This window comes from Ambystoma mexicanum, chromosome 11, assembly GCF_040938575.1.
Source record: "Ambystoma mexicanum isolate Mex_15411 chromosome 11, UKY_AmexF1_1, whole genome shotgun sequence".
Taxonomy (NCBI): domain Eukaryota; kingdom Metazoa; phylum Chordata; class Amphibia; order Caudata; family Ambystomatidae; genus Ambystoma; species Ambystoma mexicanum.
In genome coordinates, this window is record NC_090934.1 from 1,180,759,956 (window position 1) to 1,180,784,047 (window position 24,092).

At 49.7% G+C, this 24,092-nt stretch overlaps 1 protein-coding gene across 13 annotated transcripts in view; it reads left to right on the forward strand.

The window, feature by feature from the left end:
• The window catches only part of CSK (C-terminal Src kinase), a 914,950-nt gene that overhangs the window by 705,325 nt on the left and 185,533 nt on the right, over positions 1-24,092 (forward strand). For all 13 annotated transcript variants that reach the window (XM_069624501.1, XM_069624495.1, XM_069624502.1 and 10 more), the window contains one exon: positions 8,898-8,991. In XM_069624501.1, the coding sequence (XP_069480602.1) occupies positions 8,898-8,991 (94 nt within the window). The remainder of the gene's footprint in view (positions 1-8,897; positions 8,992-24,092) is intronic.

Sequence of the window (24,092 nt, forward strand, 5' to 3'; positions counted from 1 at the left end):
AGAAGTGCATGACAAAGGGTGAGGGGAGAAAAAAGGGTGGTTACGGGGGGAAGGGAATATACAGATCAATAAACTACAGTCCTGGTCTGGCAAATAATTTCAGATTGGTAGGTGGTTGGTAATCCAATGCACCTATGCATGAGTATTTGAAGCACGACCAAACCGGGGTAGTGCGGGGGGAGGGGGGCAGAGGGAGGACTGCACAGAAAAATCTGGTAGGCCTGGAACAGTCAAAGTCGAGTGAGTGCGCAAAACAGGAAGTGCGAGGGAGGCTGTTCCAGAGAGGCACCTGCAGAGGATGGGGATCTACCCCCAAATCTCTGTTTGGAGAAACGGATTGCCTGCAGAGAGTTGGAGGAGGCTGAGTGAAGGGCTCTTGAAAGAGAGTATTTGGGAAAGAGAGCGTTGTAGATAGTTAGGGCCCAGGCCCCAGAAGACTTTGTGGACTGTGCAGAGCAGTAGTCAAGTCTGGTGAGAACCAGGGCTCTGGAGACAGTGAGCCTCTCGGGGAAGATGAGAGAAGACAGAATACCTATGAGGAGGTCCAGCTGGTACTGGGACTTTTTTGACATGTCTGAGTTGTGAGAAGAGAAGGAGAGAGTAGGGTCGAAGATTACCCCCAGATTTCTTTGCCTCACTGGTGGGTGGGAGCGTATGACCAAGGGGGGTCGACCAGAGTGCGAGTCGGAAAGTGGGGCGAGGGTTCCAATGAGGACGATCTGTCTTGCTGGCATTAAGGCAGAGGTCTTTTGCAGCACACCAGGACTGAATTGTGGACAAACAGTCGGGAATGAGCGAGGAGGAGGAAGAAGCCGAGGGTAGCCTGAAAGAGAGCTGTGTCCGCATAGCACTGAAAGTTGGAGGTAAAAGCAGAGATTTTGTCGGCCAAAGGGGCCATGTAGACATTGAAGAACCAGGGGGGTAGATTCGATCCCTGGGGGACACCACAAGCAGAAAGGGTAATAGCAAAGAGAAAGGACCCAAGTTCCACCTGGGAAGGACGGTCAGAGAGAAAGGACGCAGGATTGGTATTCTATGATTTGGGTTTCCCATTGTGTTGGCCATCGGTTTGAGGATAATAGGCAGATGAAAAACTTGCATCAATGTCTAAGAGTGAAATCAGAATGCGTCAGAAACGGATGTGAATTCCGAACCCCAGTATGATGGTATAATCATGAGTAGGCCAAAAGGCCAGACTATATGATTGCAAAAGAGGTTCACCAGGGAAGGCATGGATGGCATTCCCGTACAAGGGATGAAGCGACCCATCTTAGTAAATGAGTCGATGACCACCCAGATGGTGTTGTAGCCATGGTTACATGGCAATTCAACTATAAGATGTATGGTAATCATGTACTAGGGTTGCTAGGGAACAGGCATGGGTTGTAAGAGCCGACAAGGATGGGCTTTGTCCGACTTACATTGCAACTATTGCGATGCATGTATGTATGCAATAAGGTCTTTCTTCATTTAAGGCCACCAGCACCACCTCGTCAGTAGTTCCAGGGTCTTGTACTGACCAGGGTGTCCGGAAAGCTTGCGGTCATGACACCACTGGAATGCTTGGAATTGCATGTCTGAGGAAGGCAGGTATATCCACCCTTGCATGATAGAAGACCATCCAGAATTTCAAGCCCCATGTCTTCCACCTGTTCTGGGTCATCCATCTCTGTGGAGAGATTCCATCAGCAACACTGACTGGGTATATGGACATATCACTCAGTCGTGCAGTGGGATAGGTTCCTCCTGCAGAGTTTTGGGTTCTCGCTCACCAAGGCGTAAGAGGACATCTGCCTTCCCATGTTGGCCTCCCGGTCGATAGGTGACCACAGAGTTAAAAAGGGTAAAAAACAAGTGCAATTGGGCTTGGCAAGCTTTGAGCATTTGTCGGAAGCCAAGGCCAAAATATTAGGGATCCTGTACATGAGCACTAGACAATATGCTCCTTATAAGTGGTGCCTCCACTCCTGAAAGGAGACTTTTATGGGTGACATCTCTCGCTCTGTTACTGTATACTGTTGTTGGTTGCTGTTCATTTCATGAGAAATATGCCACTGGATGCAGATAGTGCGTCTGAAGGCACTGCTGGTATAGAACCGCCCCTATCATCACCACTGGAGCCCTGACAAACTGTGGTTCTGGGCCAGGGTGCTGGAGTACTGAAGCTGTGGAGAAGACTTCATTTAGCAATGTAAAGACTTCATGTGCTTCCTTCGTCCAGTTGAAATTAACGTTTGGAACCGTTAGGTCGGTCAAAGGCACCGCTATGAGGATGACGGAACGTTTAAAGTTCTTATGTTGGCAAAGCCAAGAATGACTGCAAGGCTTTCACAGAGACAGGTGGAAGCCAGTCTAATACACCACACAACTTGGTGTTGCTCATTTGTACCCCACTGGGGGTGAGACATAATGCTAGGAACACGCATTTTTCCAACTTCATTTTCAGCTTGTAATCTCTCAGGTGTTGAAGAACAGTGCGCACATGCTGTGGAAATGAATCAGAATAGATGAGAATGTCATCAATGTAGACTACAATGCACTGGTCCAGAAAATCTTTAAAAACATTATTGATGAAGTACTGGGAAGTGCCCATTGCGTTACAGAGACTGAACGGTATCACAAGGTATTCAAAGAGTCCATATTTGGTGCAAAAGCCTTTCTTCCACTCTTCACATGGCCTGACACTATAAGGTTCTATGTGCATTGAAAGTCTAACTTTGTAAACACAGTGGCGGTACAGAGTTTCTCTAACAAGGCAGAGAGGAGCGGCTATCTGTTCTCCACAGTGATCTGATTGAAGGCTCGATAATGAATGCAGGGTCTGAGGTTCCCTTCACGTATGGGTACAAAAAAAGATGGGAGAAGCCTAAGGAGAGATTGAATCGCAGGTAAGTCGTTTAGAGCGGTGGTCCGATATTCCATCACGATTCCATCTTCCTTGGGCGTTGGGAATAAATGTAAAGGTATCAAGGCCCCCTCCACCAGGTTGATGGTGCAATCATAGCTCCTGTGGGGCAGTAAAGCCTCTGCCATCTTTTTGTTGAACGCATCCTCTAGGTCCCGAGTATGCTTTCCACAGTCCCGATCGCAAGGCTTCCGGATGATGGGGCTTGGCAAGGATTCAGGGAGGTGGCGGCAGAGTTCGTAGTGCCCTTTTCTCAGGAAATTGATGTCTCCCGTCACCCAGTCAATGGCAGGATTGTTTCTTCAGCCAAGGTATACCAAGGATTACTTAGAAATGTGGGGCTGTAATCGGATCAAAACAGATCTGTTCTTGGTGCCAATTATCAGTTTCCAGAGAGACAACAATGGTCCAAGAAGATGCAGGACAGTATATAAACAGTCGTTCTAAATTTAACTGGGGTTTTTTGGTGGTAGAGGCTTATTTTAAACCAGCGACCTGTGTCTTTCAAGTTTCTCTGGTGTCGCGCTAGTGTGTTAATTGGTAGGGAAGGACCAGTCCCCTCCTTCCCTTGGTTTGCAAAGTAAAGGGGTTTCAACACACTTCGAGACTGCGCCACCTCCTGTTGTCGTTTTGAAAAATAATTATCCCACACTGTAGTAAGGTTTGAGCCAATTTATTCATTGATAGCTCTTATTGACCATTTTTACCATTGTTGACACGTGTTTCAGACTCCCAAGGGCCTTTTTCAAAACAAAAGATTAATTTCAAGGGCAAGGTTATTGTGCCAAATGAATGTTTTCCTTTTCTCCGAAAAGTCACTTTCACAAAAAGTCATGGGTTAATCCCGTTATCACAGTATATAAGCAGTGTTCCATCAACTGCTCTGACAGATTCAAAGTATGATTTCTATTTTATGTATTTATTTTACTGAGGACCGCATTTAGGTGAGCGTATTCAATATCTCTATTGTTCCCGCTTGCACCGGAATTGATCAATGAGGAAACCAGAAATCGCTTCGCCCCCAGTATGACCAAATAGGCCTGTAGGGTAGACTGGAGAGGGGTACAACCCAGAACATGGCAGGGCCCATCATCAAAAAAGACTCTAGAGGGGCCCTTCCTATAGTCTTGATGTTTTACGTCTTTTTGGGTGGTTTCAGCAGGCAGGATCGGATAAAGTGCCCAGTCTTGCCACAATAAAAATAAAGGTGGGACCCCCTCCTATTTTCCCTCTCTTCCTGAGTAAGCGGACCCCTTGGCCTCCCTAGTTGCACGAGTTCAGAGGTAATCCCTGCAATCCACAAAGGGACCTGACATCCCCATGGAAGCAGGGCGCAACAAGGGAAGACAACATACGTTTTTATGTTCAGCCAGGCAGAAGTTCACCTGCAGAGCCAGGTCAAGCCATTCCGGATAGGAAGTGGTTACAGCAGAGACAACTGCCAGGACGTTTCTTGGGTCAATCGACAGTCCTCTATAGAACAGTGCAGCCTTCTTACTGTGGGCCAGGTTGTTTTTGCCCATAACCGATTAAAGCGTGCAACCTAAGCGAGAAACCCATCCTTTCCTTGGGACAGCTCCAAGGCTAGATCCTTATCAAACACTTTGCCATAGCTGTTGTCAATGCTTTGCCATCATAAAGGACAGGGCCATTGTTTTTGAATATGGTATTGCCCCATGTGGCAGCCAGACCACCAAGGTTTGAGAGTATGAAAGCCACCTTAGTAGTGGAGTCAGGAAAAGCAAAGGGCCTACATAGTGTAGCCTGCATTATTTAACGAAAATGCGGTAGACTGAGATCACTGCAGAACCGTTCCGGAGGTCCCAGATGGAGATGGTGAGGCAACACCACTGAAAGGAGGGCAAGCCTCCCGCTGCTTGCAATCGTTGGGCCCACTGCAGCAGCCCAGCCTGCTACTTCAGGATTAGGGGGAGACCGGGTTGACGTCCTTGCAAGGCATCCATCCTCTGGTTGTTACTTGGGCTGCGGTTATGTCTGACCCCGGGGCAGTTATGACTTGGATTACTGCCCCCACCGGGTCGTTGGTCGCATCTGCCTCCATAATGTAATTCCAGAGGGCTGAATCTAGATCAAAGCTCCTCAATCTGTTAAAGACTGGTTGGAGGGCCCTAGAGGATTATGGTCCTTCCTCCGGACTGCACCCTCACAGACAAAAAATACTGCTAGGATGATGAGGAGTCTGGTGGAAAGGCAGACGTGTGGTACTCAACTCTCCTAGCCTGCAAGAAACACAATAAATAGTCAGTGGGAATGCTTACCAATAACTGCCACCTCCCTTCCATTCACCAGTTCCCCTTAGAGAAGCTACGTATGTTCCAGAGACCTATGTGCACTGTCTGCTCCACCAAAGTTGCCCGAGTCCAGAGACCAGAACAGGCTGGTGCCAAGTCCGTCCTCTAGGAGAGAGAAGCGGTTCCCAGTGGCAACCCAAAAGGAAAGTCTCTAGGGACCTGACCTGAACGTAACACACGTGGAAACCAAGGGATACATCCAAGTGAGGGATCCAGGTAAGAAAAACACAGAAGTGGTCCAAAAACAAACCAATCCAGACATGTCAGCCCACTCAGTCACCACAAGCCAGCAGGAGTGTTCCAGGAAGAAGGGTCAGGGAAGAGCCAGGGTCAGAAAACTAAGTGATCCAAGAAAAGCGCCACACCAGAGGGGATCCAAAAACAATCCAAAGTCGAAAGAAAAGTCAGGTTCATGGGAACTTCCAAGAAACCCAGAAATGCTGTTCGCTCAGGCAACGGTCAGTATGAGGAGCGCGCGGACGGCGCAGCATGGAAGCTTTATTTCGTTGTTGGTGGTCCTCTTGCTCTGTTTGGCCTTCAATTGGCTGCACGTCCACCAACGGAATGACGTGACGGCAGCAGAGTGGCTCAGGAGATGTAGTGGTGTTTTTGAGATCTCTCTCCCAGGCTCCGCAGCAATCTCCACCACTTTTGCTCCTGTCGGTGAAGCGTGACAAGAATTTTCTGAAGGGCATTTTAATTTAGGATCATGCAAACTGTACTGCATGGTGAAGAGGTGGATTTGAGATGTGCTCAAACAACCCCCTTTAATAGTGTCTGTTTTTATTGTTTGTAAGTACATTACATTTCTCAAAAAAACGCCTCAATAGTAATTCTGGGACTGTTAGGCCTATTGGCCAATAGTAGCCAAGTCAATAATTGCCTGTGTGAAAGATAGTTGTTGAAAGTGACAAACGGGTTAGGTAGGAAGAGATGGGCCAAATGTCTATCCTTCTCCGGGCAGTGACTGTCTTGGCACCCTTTTTTGAAATGTTTAAGGATGTGAGTTTATCTTTGGCTTTTCGTAGTGCTTTGTTGTCATTATGAGTTTTGTTGTGTTGAAAACATGCACAAGGGAACGGGGCAGCAAAGCCCTTCTTGTCTCTTCCCTAGGCCCCCGAACAGCCATGTTTTATAGAAGGGAAAGCTGTAGGGAACTAAGAGCACTTTCGAATGAGATTTTGAACTGTGCTCCAGTAGCAGCAAAGTGCTGGACCAGGCTTCTTGGATTGGGATGGTGTTGTGAGGCAGGGCACTTCTGGGCATTAATGTACATAATTTAGCCTTGTCCACGCTTCTCTACCTGGGCTGCAGTTAAGTTGTCTTCTCAAGAGGGCAGCATGGAGATAGTGGCTCCAACAGAATTATGGAGCGTGCTTACCAGCATAATTTAGGCTTTGGGTCTTTTCATGAACTGAGTGCCACACATGCGCATCATGTATTGATTTGGAGGTGGAGTGCTTCCGGTTTTTGGTGCCTTCTAACTGCTTCAGGGTGCTTATCTGCCTTGTACACAGCAGCACGTAGTTAATTTGAAAGAACCCTGAAAAAGCATGACATAATATAATCAGAGACAACACAACATAACCAGATAGTATGACAAAAACCGGCATAATGTCACAAAAAACAAAATGCAGTGATATACGGCCTGTTCTACCATTTCAACTAATCCAGCATGGCCCACTGTCCGTGTGCGATGCTCCACCCCCGCTTTTTTTCATTTCTGCAGTCGTTTCCTCCAAGAAATTCTAGTGGAAACATACCACAGTCACTTCCATGCCACCTTCTTTTGCAACAGGAATCAGTCCCCTGGTAATGCAGTGTTTACAGCTTACTGCTGTAATGGGAAATCGCTCCAATCTGGCTACCACTCTCCATGTGCCCTCTCCTCCTTTCTTGCTCTGTCCACCATTCCCTCACTTTGTAAATCCTCCCAGGGCCCCTATTATCCCCTTTCACCCGCCGATTCCCATGCCGCATGTTGTGATGTTTCTACAAGAGTCCCAATGCGATTCCTGAGGTAAGATCAAAACGATCTTCCTCAAGACATTCTCCATACCTTCCCAAACTACTGATGTGGTCCTCTTTCACCATTACCACCTCCATCTTGATGTATAACCAACCCTTTTCCTCCTCGGAACATTGTTTAGAGAACTTTTCCCTACGGGCTTCGCACAAGTGACCTTGGAAATCACTTGCATCGAGCAAAGAAACGGGCAGATTGCATCGAGCAAAGAAACGGGCAGATTTTCATTCCTGAAAAGCTTCAGTGCGCCAAGGGAGACAAAAAACGTGTTTTTGGACTGGGCACCCTTCCCCTGGCAAATATTAAAAAACTACTGGATGAATTTACACCAAATCCAAAGAAGGAATTTCTGTGACACTTTGTTTCGAAGTTGTTTATTTGGTGCAAATCCGTCTAGTGGTTTTCGCAATACAGGGGTTTGCTATAAGCTCCTTTTTCTCTGGCACAATGAATGGGACTTTGTGAAAACAGCTTTTTTTCTTTGCTTGATAATTTTAGAACAGTCAAATGAGTTTGGAGGAGCCGTGCCCGACATTCTTTGGGGGAACATTTCAGCCAAATTTCAGCATCTAGTGAGAAGATTTTATCAATAGCGTTTTGGAAAAAGTCAATGCCAATTGGTTTCATGTTAATAACAGGGAAGCAATGGACGTCTTGCATTGGAGGAAAGCATAACCCGTTTGATGGTATTGTGACTGAATTTCAAAGGGAGACTTTGTTTACATGTTTCGTCGGTTTTTCAAACTTTACTAGCGACTGCTCTGCTGCTGTGGAGGATAACCTTTTTTAAGTCAGTCACTTTCACAGTGTGAGTCTTACACCCCGACATTAGCAATCTTTCTAAGAAACCGTTCGTTTTATCAGAGATTCATGTTTAGGACATTTTTCTTCTTTTGTTTTTTATGAATCTAGCTTCAGATTGATGGAGTTCTCCGTAGCTTCTAGATTTTTGGAGAACACCAAGGGGTTCATATGCTTACTTAGAGTATGACCATGCTGCTCCTAGATATAGATAGGAGCTCCTGTCACACTCCAGGGCTTGTGCTGTCAGGGAATGTGCATTCAGGAAAGCTTGTTTTCGCACACAATAGACCACGTTGCTGACGAGACCTTTTAACTGCACGTTTATATTAGAAGTGGCCAATCCGTCTACGCCACATTGCTTTTTGTAGCTTTATGATTTTGAAGTTCGTTCGAGATTAGATGCTCAGTTTGGCCAAGCCAGTATTTGCCCTTCTGCCCCATCACCCTTAAGGATCACACAAAATTATCCCACAAGTCTTGAGGAAGGGCACTTCACGTAAAACTACACACAAGCAATAATTTAGTACTACTAATCCTTAGTTACCCCTTGCTGCAGTTGATCTACCAGCAAACCCTTCACTCTGTTTAGTTAATTAATTAATGGAAAGATGGTTGATTAAGGTATGCAAGTCAAGTGGCAAGTTGTGGGCGGGCCTCATGTGCATTCAACCTCAAAATGTGATATTTTTGTGCTGGGTGCAAATGTGCTCTGGTGCTTGGATGTAATGGTACCTGACTTTGTGGGGGTATGGAGGTACAGGGCTGTACTACTAGAAATAAAGCTACTATGGTGTGTAACCTCCACTAATGTCTATTCAACTCACAATGTGTCATGTCTTTATTTTCAAAGCACTACACTTCGGATGCAGACGGGCTCTGCACTCGACTCGTTAAGCCAAAGCTCATGGAAGGAACGGTGGCAGCTCAGGATGAATTCTCACGAAGTAAGGACATCTATGTAAATACCTGTCTGTATATATTTGTATTCCCCCTGCTCCCAACGCCTACCATTTGTAATTTCTTTTTACCCGTCATTATCTCTCTCCTTCCTTCACTCATTCATTCCTGCCATTGCCTTTTGGGACCTTTGCCATCTCCTGTTCGTAATGGCTACATTGCCTTCTCTTTTCTCTTCCCCCCCAATCATCAGATGTCATGCGTTTCACATGGTGGTTATCGCTGTACTGCTGATAGTCTCGGTCTGCTGTTGGACCCGGTCTCTCGCTCCAATCAAGTCAGCACTCATGTCCTACAGCCAGCCATCTTTTGTCATTATAACATTCCTGTTTTCTTTTGTGGTCCTGTTCGTACTACCTACTTATCTTTTTTCCCATCCTTATTGGTACAAAGAAATTGAAGTCTAATTAGCAAGACGCGAGGTTGGAAAATGTGTATCCTGCTGGTTCATAAAAAAGTACAAATTAGATAACATATTACAGCGCACCGTTAAAATTATCATTCTTCCTAAATAGCAAAGCATTCCCAAGGAAAACATCAAAGCAGTATAAGCCACATTTTTGGTTCAGAGGGAAAGTCAGGTCAATAAAGTTGTATTCGGCCAAGTAAAATAAACATACATCCATTGACAAAAAATAAGAAAACTATACAGTAGATGCGCAAGAATAGTCAAGTACATGGATAAAAACAGGTATAGCAGCACAAAATTAATACACTGTTCATAATGTATAAAAGCTAAAAATAAATTAAATATATACTAAACGGTAGTCGATAAAACTGCTGAAGAGAGCAATGCTCGCAGCCTCAGAGTACAGTTGAACCAGGATATTGAAGTATTAGGTTAACTACTAGTTTAGGGTTACATAACAAACCACACATTGCTTTTACGTAATGCCAGAGAATGTGTTGTGCTTAGGACTACTCTGTTGCCCCCTAATTTCAACCCTTTGTTCCGTAGGAGCCACGTCCTATGAATAGAACGTGCACACCCAAAAACCACAAAAGGGTCTGGGCTCATTTTTAGCAAGTTCAATGCTGATTTGGGATCCCAAACCCCTAGCTTCCGTAATACTGGCCTCAAGTACAATTGACTAAGGTGCATGGATGTTTGGCACAATAACATAAAATGTAAGATTGATTCATTTGGGCTCCCTCACATCGGACACTGTGCCGTATTGGAGACATGCCATGTTTGGGTCACAGCTGCCATTGGTAAACTACCCAGTCAGAAGCATAAGTATAGGGACCTTCGAATGCCGGTCGGATATAATCCAAGTAGGCTTTATGGCCAAAGGGAGTAAACTCGAGATAATCCGGGCCCTTTTGTTGTTCCATGGCCATATACAGGAATTCATCTTGCACTTTGTTAGCCAGAGCCGGTTTAATTCTTTTCTTAGCACCTACACAGTGGCTCTCAGTGTTGGACCACTGATTGATTTCACCAGCTTCTTTCAAAATGTTTTTTATCTGACAGCCATACTATGAAGCTCCCACCACCTAGTGACATGAAATGTCTTGGTGTGGACCGTGAATTTTGTGGGCCCTCTTGAGACCACAGCTTTAGCCAGAATAATGCAGGTTTAAACTTGAACTGCTAAACCACAGGGACTATATCAAGTTCGATAGACAGCAGTGTGGAAGGAGCACTATTGGGAAATAATAGCAACTTTTTTAAGAGCTTGCGTTCGCTTAAAATAATGTCTTTCACATTGGCATGGCCCCACAATTCAGCCCCATAAAGGGCTGCAGGTAATGCTTGTCTCCCATAGAGGTTCAGGGCGGGTGAAATGGCTCCACCTTCATGTTTGGCATGGAAGGATTTAATAGACCCACTCGATTTTTTGCCAAAGTGATAAGAGCGCTTCACCTGCTCTACACACCCTCCCGGATCCTGAAACCTTACACCAAGGTAATCAAAGCATTTAACCTGGGCCAATTATGTTCCCTCCACCTCTAGCACCAAGGGAGTATATTTTGCATATCGGGGCTTAAAAACTAGGACATTGGATTTTTCAATGTTAAGATCCAATTGTAACTCCTTGCATTTCCTGCTATATATTTCATGTGCTTCCTTCAGGCATTGTTGTGTAGTGGACAGAAGGACTGCATCATCTGCATCGAATAATGCTGGGTATTTATTACGGGACATTTTCGGGCAGTCCTGGCACCCCATTGCTAAAGCATCATAAACCCCTGAATGTAAAAAAAGTTAAAAAATAGAGATGCCAGGGTGCAACCTTGCCTTACGCCCTTGGTAACCGGGAATGGCATTGTAGCTTTCCACTCCCACCCCGTAGCAGACATAGGCGCTGTTTTCTGAAAACAATAAACAAATGATTTCTATCAATACAATAAACAAATGATTACTATCAGATCAGGTGCGACATTTCGTCGAGCAAGAATGTTCCATAGTTTTTCCCGGGATACTGAATCGAAAGCGGTTTTAAGATCCAGAAATACTGCATATAGTTTCATCTTGTTCGACGTATTTCTGGATCAACAAATACAGCACAAAACATTGATCTTAAAGTGCCCTTTTTCCTCCTAATCCTGCCTGGAGCCCTGTGACAACATTGTTATTATTGGCCCAGTCCTGGAGACGAGACATCAGAACCTTGCTGAATAATTTGCCCGCACTATACAAAAGCGAAATTGGATGCTAATTTACCAGTAGGTCCTGCCTGCCCTTCTTATCCAGCGGGATTATTTTGCCCTTCCTCCAGGACTCTGGTGTCTGGCCTTTCCTAATAAGTTAAACACTCTACATAGGATAGGTGCCCAGATGTCAACCTAATCTCTAAAGAGATCACCAGGAATGAGTTATGGGCCTGCGGCTTTGCTGCTTTTCTGGACAGAAAGAGCGCGTTCAAGCTTCCCCAGGGTAATACTTAACTGATCAGACAGATAAATTGACTCGGGCACGTAAGCCAAAGGCTGTGAGACTGCACAGTTCTGGTGGTCATAAACAGTTAAAAAATGCTGCCACCAGTGTCTTCTGTAATACAGCAGTCCCATTTTGGATCGCCCTGTAATCCTTTGTCCGTAACCAATTTCCAGAACAGTGCAATGTTTTTGGACTGTAAAGCATTAGGCAAAGCCTTCCTCTTATCTGACCCATGTTCTTTTTTTCTTTCTTTGTGTTAGTTTTTTGTGCTCTAGTTGTGCTTGCTGCAGAGCCTCTTTGTTCACCCCTCCTTTACTGCAGCATAGTTGATCTTTTAGCCTTATGACAGTCCTCATCGAACCATCCCTCTTTATGGATCGCCTTAGCTCTTATTTTGCCCGCAGTAATAGAGATAAAGGGAATATTTTCTTATTTAAGTTCTCATAAGATTCTAGAATTAGCTCCTCATTACCACAGATGTTTTCAATATTACCTACTATCGCAGCATAAAATGTAGGTTTCAGCTCTTTTTCTAGGACTTTTGCGCATTTTATGCATTTGCGAGCATGACCAACTATTTCCAGAGGTTGGTTTAGATGTGTCCCATGATCACCCAGATCTCCTAGGGCAGAAGTAGTTCTTCTAAAGTGGAGTACCGATGTATAATGGTCACTTTCTGTTAAGTTTTTTACCTCAAAATTAATTACCCTCACCCAGTCAGCTGCTGAAATCATTATATAATCTATTAAAGAGGACCCGTTATGCCCTATGAACGTTTTATTTGCAGGTTGGTCCTCACGGGTTCGCCCATTGCATGCCCTTAGGTTAAGGTTAGATAACAGGCAGGCAGATTAAATTGCGAGCTGATGCGTACGCACTGGGGCTGCTACCACTGCTTATGGGATATCCCAGGCCAAGACCTGATCCTCCCACAGTTTCGCTAGAACACCCATCGGTTCTATTTGTAGATTCAAATCTCCAGCCACCAAGATCAATTTGTCTGTACACCCAGATTTGTGTTCTAGATCTAATAAATTCTTAAGGGTTAAAGTCTTCATTCCCTCGATTAGAGAGCCTGTTATTAATATTCATAAGGAGAATTTCCTGCCCCCTCTCCAGTGGTAATGTTTAGATATTGGAGATCTTGAGAGCCCATATCAGTTTGCACTACCTTCCATCCAGGAGAACATCCAACCAAACTATCAAACCTTCAGTGGGTTTGCCCTTCTGGTTTTTTATAGCTGGGACACAATAGGACTGAAACCTGTGGCCTACAGCTTACCCTTCCTTCGTGCAAGGCAGGTTCCCACTGCGTCAATATGGGCAGGGCACGCATCGGGCCCAGCAGCCGCTCGTTACCCCGTCGATATCGCCTACCACCAGTCCGGCCTGCAAGGACAGGTTCTTTGACCGGTTCCTCAGGCTCATGAAATCTCCTTGGATGGGGGACATCCTCAGGGACTCCATCAGGGACGTGCTCCCACCAATGACCCTGGCGCCACAGGCTTCGCTACAGGCGCCCCTCAGCCCTGTCCAGCCTCATGTCCAGGCGGTTCCACAACAGCCTCTGCCACAGCCTCCAGCCTTCGGCTCTGGTCTTCACACCGCAGCCCCTGGCTCCCAACTCCCCTCCTCCGGTCTCTGACCAACAGGACCCTTAGGCAGACACAGATGAGGAGGAGGACACCGACACGCCAACATCAGCCAAGACCTTCCACGAACGTCTTGCAGGGCTGGCAGAGTACCTGGGCCTTCCTCAACCCAAGGTCGAGCAACCAGCAGAGGACGTCCTCGCATAAGTCCTTGCGCTACGTCCTGTGACCAGAACGGGGATCCCGATGCAGAAGGACGTAGTTGTCTTGGTCAAGAAGGGTTGGCTTAAGCCTCACTTAGTCCAGCCGGTGAATGAACACCTGGATGCCAAGTACAGGCAGATGAAGGAGATACACTCTTGCTATAGGCCCATCCTCAGCCACACTCCTCTGTGATCGCTGCGGCATCACTATACTGCAAGCCTCAGTTGTCCTCAGCCTCCTCCTCTGTGGCGCTGCTAGGCAAGGAGGTGAAGATCTTGGAGTCGTAAGGGAATAAGCTGTATTCCAAAACGTCCTTGCACAATCGTCAAGCTAACGCGGATGCCATTCTGGCAGCCGTTAACCAGAGGCTCTGGCAGGAAATTGCGAATTTCCTCCCAGAGCTTCCGGCACAGAGCCATTCACGATTCAAGGCATGATTGCCAGAGGCCAAGATGGTGGTGCAGGACATCATGGAGTCCTGCGTGGCCCACATGGACACCTCTGGCCGTGACATCTGCATTGCCACGGACATGAGAAGAAAGGCCCGTGTCATGAGCACTACTCCCGAGGAGCCAGGACTGGCCCAGCCCCCCCGGAAGCAGACCCTTCTTCCACATCTCCGGACCCAGCAGACCCCTACAGGGGCCCTTTGGACCGTGTCCTGGCGCCTTTGGCGCCAGGCTCATAAAGGACTTCAGTCCCGGCGCCATAGGCGCCGGGCTCATATTGATAAACTGTGTAATAATGCTTGGGTGGACTTACCTGAGGCAGACCATGCTGCATACTTACCCAGAACAATCCAGTCTGGCTGAAGTCCCCAGCCATCAGGGCTGGGAGGAACTATTTCCTCTATTCAGGAACTCTTTTCTTACCTGGGTGGGGCCAGTGGAAGAACACCCACCTGAAGCACTTCTCTGCTATTTAAACCACGCTCGATGGAATACACGTGCTTCGCGTTATTCTGCATCAGCAGCAGGACGCTCACCGAGTCGGCTCCTGCATCCTGGCTCCTGACACGCCCGCCAGCACCCGGAACAATTGCAAACAGACAAGAAAAGAGAAGGCGAGCATTAGAAATGATACTTACCGGAATCCTGCCTCAGCAATCCTACCTCCGACGATCCTGCAAAGGAAAGGTACAAGATTAGCAGTGCTCTCAAACGCTCGCAGCCGCGCCGCCTTGCCTTACCCATCCGTGGCCTCGCCGAACTCCACCGCGGCCACGACGCCGGCAGCATCTCGGCACCTGAAAGACAGAAAAAGACAGTCATTAGAGGTGCCCGCTCTAAAGCGGCCACATTTCTTCCACTTACTTACGTGCTTCATCACGCGCGACAGCGGCTGTGTCGCCGGCAGCATCTCGGCACCTGTAAGCAGAAAAAGACAATCATTAGAAGTAAGCAGTCGCTTTTCTTTCATTTACCTTCCTCCACCGCGGCCACGACGCCAGCTACATCCCAGCACCTGCATAAGAGGAATACATGGTGAGCACTAACTAAGCACGGAGAACAAATACTCACCAAGAGACTTACCTGCTTTAGGTTTCTGGGCCCCGGCTCCTGTGGAGAAAAGACACTCATACTTACGACTACCGCAGGAGAGACGAAAGGACACAGTGTCCGCAACTATTTCCCATCCAGTGATGTAACTGGATCCTACGCACCCCTGCACCTGAAGCAGGATGGAGAGCTCATCTTTACAATACCTAAGGTGAGAGCTCGCAGAAACTAAGTTGGGGGTCAAGAAGAGTGAGAAACGGGAGATTGGTGGGAACACATATCCACCCCAGCTGGTAATCAATCCCTTTTCTTCCACCTACAGAAAACCTACTCTACAAGCCAGGCAATCCAAATTCGGAGGCCCCGTCCAGAGCATCTTCCGGGCCCTGCGCCTCACGATAGAAGAAACGGTAGCAGTCCAGTTCGGGTCAGCGTCTCTGTGGGAATCAGGTGAGCGTTACAGCCAGGCTCTGTGCTACAAAGTTCAACCCGGATGTCCAGGATGGCATCTTAGATCTTCCGTTCGAAGGGGGTGACCTCTTCCACTCCACAAAGGACGAGGAGCTGGACAAAAAGAAAAACAGCTCCCAAACGGCCAAGTCTTTACCGATCCTGACAAAGACCACGCCCAAAACATACACCCAGTCACAGCAGCGCTTGGACAAGGAGCATACATACGGAGTGTTCTGCGGAGGTCGAGGCAGCCTGACCGTTCGCCGACTCAACATCGGTGCAAGCAACAAAAAGGGGGAGTAGGGGCTTTTCCCAGTCCCCCTCCTCCGCAACAGCCTCAGGGGGAAAAGAAGGCATGACGCGCCCCTCGGGGTCCACGTGTCTCCAGTGAGGGGGCAGGCTTGCTCTCCATGCACATTTCTGGCGCCAGAATTTCACGGACCCCTGCATCCTCTGTAGTCTCCACAGGGTACCGCCTCCCTATCCCTGCCTCGCCTCCCTCCTCCCCTCCACTCCCACAGGTTTGGACATCAACTCTTTTGGCGGAGATCCGGTCGCTCGTACAGAGCCAGGCAGTGGACGAAGTCCCAAACTCCCAACGAGGCTTGGGCTTCTACTCCAGGATTTCTGCCATTCAGAAGAAGAACCAGGCGGGCCTGAGCGTTGTATTGGACCTTTCCACCCTCAACCTCATCCTACTTCTACAAAAATTCAAGATGGTTACGCCAGCTTTGATAGCGAGGACAAGGGAGACTGGATGTCCTCCCTGGGTCTGAAGGATGGGTACCTACAAGTCTCGCTGGCAGCCACATCGTTCCTTTCTACGTTTCAGGATCAGGGGCTACCATTTACAATATAAGGTGTTCCCTTTCAGCCTCAACCCGGCCCCGAGGGTCTTTACCAGGCTGATGAACACAATAGCGGCTCTCGTCAGGTCGCAGGGCCACCACATCTACCCTTCCCCCGAAGACTGGCTCGTCAGGGCCACATCTCCGGAAGCAGTGGACCATACGTCCCACGCTCTCATGAACACACTGCACAAGCTGGAATTCTCCAGCATGGGGTCTGGCATGGATTCACATGCTCATGAATATTCCCCGTCATCAGGCTGGGAATGCTCGGTAAAGAAAAAATCAGTTTCAGTTTCGTTTCTGAACTGTCTTTCTCCTAATAACCAATCAATGGTCTCTGGATCATACTGTCCCCAGCCAATGACTGCCCGCTACCTAAGCCCCTCCTCTGGCAGCCATCTTCAGATTTTTACCGCACGTTCAAGTGTTGGGAGTCTTCGTACTATAGCTCTCGAGATTTTACTGCGCTTTTGCGATTTTATTTATTTATTTTTTTTTATTTTTTATTTTTTTATTATTTTTTTTTTTTCTTCAAAGAGTTTAATCACATTTTTTCGGTCAATCGAGCCTCAAGCTCCACCGTTTCTACTTCCGGTCAACGGGGACCCGTTTCGGAATTTTCTACGCCCCTCAAGGGTGAAGTTTTCCTCGAGTACCGCTTCTTGGAGGATTCAAGAAGATCTTTGAGGTCTAACCCGCGTGGACATGGCCCAGGACAAAGGGAGCACGACGCCCGGATCCAAGCTGTTCAGGAGCTGCCCTGGATGCGGATTGCAGAATGTCTTTAAGGAGGAGAAGCATTCTAGATGCCTCTACTGCCTTCATGAAGACTAACGCACGTGGAGAAGGACTGTGCGTTTCGCAAGAACAAGTCGGAGCGGACCATGAAGGATCGGCGTATCCGCCTCACCAACTGGCTGGAGGGGAAGAGCCCAGTGGCAGGTGAGAAGAAGCTGATGTCCGAGCAGTCTTCTAAGACCTTTGAGGGTGCTCCGGTGACGGGGGCCCAACAAAAGGCAAAGCACCACGAGTCTGCGGGCACCGTAAGCGCCGAACGGTCGGGCTCCTCGGCTGCCAGGCAGGGTGCATTTTCACCGATGCCATCAACCACGAGCCAGTGCTCTAGCTCGGGGGAAAAGGAAGTCAGAGAACCCGGGTAAGCTTTGGGATAAGCCCCGGTCGATCTCGACGGAGACAGCTTGAGGGGGAGCGAGGCGGTGACCCTCCCCCCCAAGGTGAAGGCCTCAAGCGCGTCCAAAGTCGTGAAGGCTTTGATTCACCCGGCTAATGCCTCCATCGAGGGAGTCGTGGCGGATCTGGCGAAGCCTGTGGAGGCTACCCCAGTGGAGGCGACCTCTGGGCCCAGAGTTTCCCTGCCACCGCGGAGGGAATCCTCTTTTCAACCCATCGATAAGACCCCCGTGAAAACCCCAGTGGAAGAAGAGGGTGGGGGCGGTGACCATCACGGACACGGATACAGCCTCTGAAGAGGAGCTGGCTAAAGTCGTGAAGATCCTGGAAAAGAGGTTTGAGGAAGTCTGTTCCCACGGGAGGGATCCCGACGAGGCGGACGAATAAAGAGACGGTGGCGCCAACAAGGATCCCATGGAGGCGGAGGATTCCACTCCCCAACCGTTGCGCCCGTTGCAGCCAGTACCTGGGCCACAGGACAACTCTGGAGCAATCTTGATGGCTATCCAGGCCTTGTGTACAGAGATAAGGACAAGGTTGCCTTTACCTCCAATGGATGACCCAGCGTGCCTGGACCGTCGGGAATAGGGATGTAACCGTATAATGGTATACCGTTAAAGATACTGTGAACCACTCAATTGAACAATAACGTAAAGTGTGTGTGTGTGTGTGTGTGTGTGTGTGTGTGTGTGTGTGTACCTGGTTTTGTTTGTGCTGATAAATCTGACAATTTATGACCTTTTAGAAAATATTTAAGATTGGTTAACTCCACCTGCTATACCGCGATAACCATGATATACCGTCATTTGGCAAGAAGGTTATCGTACCGTCATAAAACTAATACCTTGACACCCCTAGTCTGGAAGCCCTCCAAGTAAGCAGAGGAGAACTCATCCCCCACCGCCCTTCCAGCCTGCGCGGCCCTCATGGCCTTAATCTTCTTCCCCGCATCCGAGGGATGACACGGGAACAGAGATGGCTACGACGGGAACGGATGACGACAGTGGTGACGACGGGATGGGCCTTCCATCACCACCTTCTCGGGCTTCCACGCCTGACGAAATTGGCTCCTTCCACGCCATGATCACCAGGGCATCCGAGCTCTTTCAGCTCTGCCCTGTAGAAGAGAAGGAAGGTTTCCTCTATCAACGGCGTGAGGGCAAGAGGAAGACGGTCCTCTCAGTCCCGTTACTCGACGACATCTGGGACATGGGGCTGGAGCTCCTTAAGAACCCGTCTATGACCCCTGCCAAGATAGACCGGTACGAGAAGAAGTACCGGGTCCTGGATTCTGCCCCCATGTGCCTTAGGGCACAGCCAAACCCGGATTCGGTTGTTTCAGCCGCGGCCAAGAAGAAAGCAGAGGGAGCGACAGCTTCAACTTCGACCTCCCTGCCGGATGACGGAGGAAAGAAATTGGACGCCATGGGACGACAGGTCATCTCGACGATGATTAGATCGGCCAAAGCCCTCGCGATTGTGGCCCCGTACAACAGGGAGCTGTGGTTTAAGATCGCTCCTCTGCTGGACTTCCTCCCGGACAACAAGAGGACTGAGGCCCTGGAGATACTGCAGGAAGGCGAGGTGGTGTCAGACCACGCCATAAATGTGGCCATGGACATTGCTGACACCGGCTTCCACCAGATGGGCAACAGTGTTTGCTTTCGCCGGCGTGGTTGCCTCAAGGCAACAGAGTTCCGCCAGGATGTGCAAACCAGAGTTTTGGACATACCTTTCAAAGGAAACAACCTGTTTGGCAAGACAGTGGACGAGTCACTGCAGGCCATCAAGGCCGACACGGAAACAGCGCGGGCCTTTGGAGTTTTGCAACAACAACGGCCGCCCTTTCGGAACTCCGGAGGCAAGCAAGTTTCCTCCAAAGGATTCCTCGGCATCTCCTCGAAGTACCGGCTGGCGGCCCGCTCCTCGTCGCAGGAGGCCTACAGAGGACGCGGCAAGTCAGGAGGATCTCGTTGTTGTCGTCAAGGAGGCCAAGGCGGCAAGGCAGTTACCAAGCAGGACTGAATCAGCCATCGCGTCGGGCCCCTACCTGAGCACCCCGGTGGGAGGCAGGCTGGCGAAATTCATCAGCGTGTGGGAGTCCATCTCCACTGACCGATGGGTGCTGGATGCCCTGGCCTGCGGGCACACTCTTGAGTTTCTAAAGAAGTGCCCCCGCATTCCACCCGTGGCCAGGAAGGAAAACCACGTCCCTCAACTGCCGCTGGAAGTAAGGGCGATGCTGAAGAACGGAGCCATCGAGCTCGTCCCAAGGAGGCTCTGGGGCTCCGGAGTGTACTCACGATACTTCCTCGAAAAAAAAGACGACCGGCGGCTGGCGACCCATCCTGGACCTTTGTCATTTAAACAAGTACATTGAGTCCCAGACGTTCCGGATGGTTACTCTCCAGCACATGCTAGGGCAGCTGGAGGAGGGCGACTTCCTATCGTCGCTGTACTTGGAGGATGACTACTTCCACATCCCCATTCTAAAAGGACATCGAAAGTTTCTCAGATTCGTAGTCCAAGGACGGCACTACGAGTTCAAGGCCCTCCCATTCGGATTGAAATCAGCGCGCAGGGTATTCACCAAGTGCCTAGCACCAGTGGCGGCGCGGCTGCGCCTGCAGGGGATCCACGTCTACCCCTACCTGGACGATTGGCTCATCCGAGCAAGGACAAGTGAACTCGCCGTCGAGCCCACAGCGAAGACCGTCCAGCTGCTCACGGATCTGGGATTTTCCATCAACTTGGTTCCATCGGAAGTCGCACTGTTCCTGTGAGCCACGCTCGACACAGTGGCGCGATTGGCCTCTCCGTCGGAGGAAAGGACGAAGGCCATCCTGGGCAAGGTGCAACGGCTGTCGACCATGGACGTGGCCAGGATGAGGTCCATCAAGTCCCTTCTCTGCATGATGTCCTCGTGCATCTACCTCGTACGCCTGTGCAGGCTACGGATGCGTCCACTGCAAGAGTTCTGTCACAATTCCTGCCCCTCATGTCCCCAGCCCTCCAAGATGTCAGGCTGGAGCCAGGCCACAATCACCTACATGGCCCTCAAGGGCCTCACCATCCCTCCAAAGACCCACTTGGAGTCAGACTTGGCGCTTGTGGCACCAGACTCACTCACTCCCATAGGATAACATTGGGGATTGGACTTGTAGTGTATTGATGGGGACAAGATGGATGCCCCCACATATTTCAGTTGCCAGAACTGCATGTGCGGTCTAGTCTTTTGGGTGTGGTTCAGCCCAGAGGCACTTGGGATAGCCAGAGACTATTTAAGCCACACCCAGGCTGAGAAACATGCTTTGCGTTTTCTGCACCTGCAGCGTGACACTCACCGTGTTCGGATCGGTCTCCAGTAGGCCTGCATCTTTCTTCTGCGCTCAGCTCCTGCAAGAACAAGAACACCGTTAGGAACAGCTTACCTTGCAGCGCTTCTGCCCATCAGTCATCGCTCCTTCTGTTCTGCAGACATCTTCGGTGGTGTCATTCCTATCCCGGCACGCCGCTTCCTAAGGAAAAGGGAAAAGAACAGAAAAAAGGCATTAGTAAGCATTCTGCAAATCTTTGCTTATTTTTAAATACTGTACGAGCTTCAAACGATTACCTGAATCCCAGCCCCTCTGGGGGAACTCTGTGTCCGGAACTTCTCATCCATCTGCAAGAGGGAAAAGACACTCCAGGTTAGCGTGGAAACATCTAGAGGCGCCGCATACAGCGCTTACCCACTGCATTTGTTCTTCATAACCGGCATCCACGCTGAAAACGTCGCAGCACCTAAAAAGACACAGAAAAAGAACTCAGTTCAATGCAAATACGAAAGGGGTGGATCGCGCATCGTGCTCTCACTCACCTTCAGCGCTACTCATCTCAGCAGCACGCCACCATCCCCAGACGCCGGCCATCATGTAAGGAAGGAAAGGAACGAAGTTAGAGAACTGTTCAAAAGACTCATTATACTTACCTGTCGGATTCTTGCCAGTGAAGTAACAAGGTAGCAATGAGCCCGCATCAATCAACGCGCCCCTGCGCTGAAGGCAGGACGGAGAGCACACTATCCAAGAAACCAAGGAGGGCTGTAGATCAAAGGGAAGGGTTGGACCCCGGGGAAGAAGGGGTTCAAGCACACAGACAATAGCGAGTTAAACTCTACTAATCCTGTGTTTCAGGCCCAGTCTCCAGTCGAATAGCCTCCAGGGAAGGGTTTGAGGTCGTAAGAGGTCAGAACAGGCTGAGTGACGTCCCTGTGGATACCAGGTGAGCATTACAAGTTCCTTGACACCCGTTGGATGCAAGCGGCGGGCAGCTTTGAAGACAGGATCTCGCTCAACGAGACCTTCCACCAAGCGATCTGGTGGTGGGGCACCCGTGCCCATCTCGCGGCGGGTATGGACTTCCAGACCCCGGCGGATCAGGAGACGGTGATGACAGATGCCTCCCTGGAGGGATGGGGAGCGCACACTGGAGATCTCCACGCAAGAGGCCTTTGGCTCCCAGAGGAGAGGTCACTACACATCAACGTCCTGGAGGTCCGAGCCGTGTTCTGGGCCCTGAGGTCGTTCCTTCCGTCCTTCAAGGGCAAGGTGGTGAGGATCTTCACCGACACCACCACCACGATGTTCTACATTTGGAAGCAGGGAGGCACCAGATCCCCAGCCCTATCCAAGGAGGTCCAGGATCTGTGGCACTGGGCCGTCTCCCAAGGGATGTTTCTCGTACCCTTCCATCTGGCAGGAATAAAGAACACCATCGCCGACTCACTCAGCAGGGAGCTGCGCTTGTGCCACGAGTGGGAGCTGCGACAGGATCAAGTGGATCTGCTATTCCAACGATGGGGCAATCCCCATATCGACTTATTCGCAACGGCGACAACACCAAGTGCCGGAGGTTCGCCAGCAGGTTTCCCCAGCCGGGGAGCATGGGCAATGTCTTCTCATTCCGCTGGGACGGCCTGTTCCTCTATGCGTTGCCGTTGCTGCTGCGACTCATCAACCAACTCAGACGGTCCCGGTGCAGGATGATCCTCGTTGCACCGGCGTGGTTGAGACAGATCTGGTTCCCGTACCTTCTGGACATGTCCGTGTTCCCCCCCCCCACCCCCCAGTCAAACTGCCGACGGACGTGGATCTCCTCTCCAGAGAAGGAGGCGCCATCCTCCACCACGACCGGGGGTCGCTGAACTTGCAGGCCTGGCTCCTGCAATACTAGAGTTTGGAGGGTACGATATCCCGGCGGACTGCAAGTAGGTTCTTGCAAAGGCCAGGGAGTCCTCAACTCTCAAGTGCTATGGACACAAATGGAAGAGGTTTTCTGTCTGCTGCCGGGCACAGAAGATTAACCCTCTGCGGATTACGGCCCCTCAAGTGCTGCCGTACTTGCTATCGCTGGCCAAGGTGGGGCTGGCCCATGCCTCCATCAAGATCCATCTGGTGGCTATCTCCCGCTACACCAGAACCCCAGGGCGCTCATCCCTGTGGTCCCATCGCCTGGTGAAGGAGTTTATGAAGGGACTGTTCTGCCAGTGAAGGCTCAGGGCCCGGCGTGGGAGCTCAACGTCGTGCTGACCAGGCTCATGGGGCCGCCATTCGAGCCCCTGCATTCGGCACCGTTGAAGTTCCTATCGTGGAAAACAGCGTTTCTTGTGGCCATCACCTCCGCATGACGAGTGGGAGAGATCCAGGCCCTCTCCTGCAAGCCCCCATACCTGACTTTCCATGAGACGAGGGCTGTCCTGAGGACGCACCCCTCCTTCATGGCCAACGTTCCGTCGGACTTCCATCTCAACAAGCCCTTGGTGTTACCTGTTTTCTTCCCGTCGCCGGCCGAGAGGACTTTGCACTCGCTGGATGTAGCTAGAGCGCTGAAGTTCTACGTGGACCGCACAAAGAGTTTTCGGAAGACATCACAGGTGTTTGTGAACTTTGGACCTGTGAACCAAGGTAAAGCCCTCTCGAAGGCTTCCATTTCCAGATGGCTGTCCGGCTGCATCATGGACTGTCACCGGTTGGCCCGGCCGTCCAAGAGCACATTCGACCAGAGCGATCGCTGCTACCACGGCATTCCTATCTGGTGTGCCCCTGCTGGACATCTGCAAGGCGGCTACGTGGAGGTCAACGCACACCTTCACGAGATTCTACTGCGTCGACCGGGATTCCAGGGAGGAGTCCGGAGTCGGCCAGGCAGTGCTGCACAACCTGTTCGCCTAAGGTGGGCCTGGTGAATAGGTAAGAGATGCTTAATGTTGAGTTGATGAAATGCTTAATGTTGAGCCTAGCCTCCTCCCGTTGTTGTGCATGTGCGTACTGCTATTTCTCCAGCATGGGGTCTGGCATGGATTCACATGCTCATGAATATTCCCCGTCGTCAGGCTGGGAATCCTCGGTAAAGAAAAAAATCAGTATCAGTTTC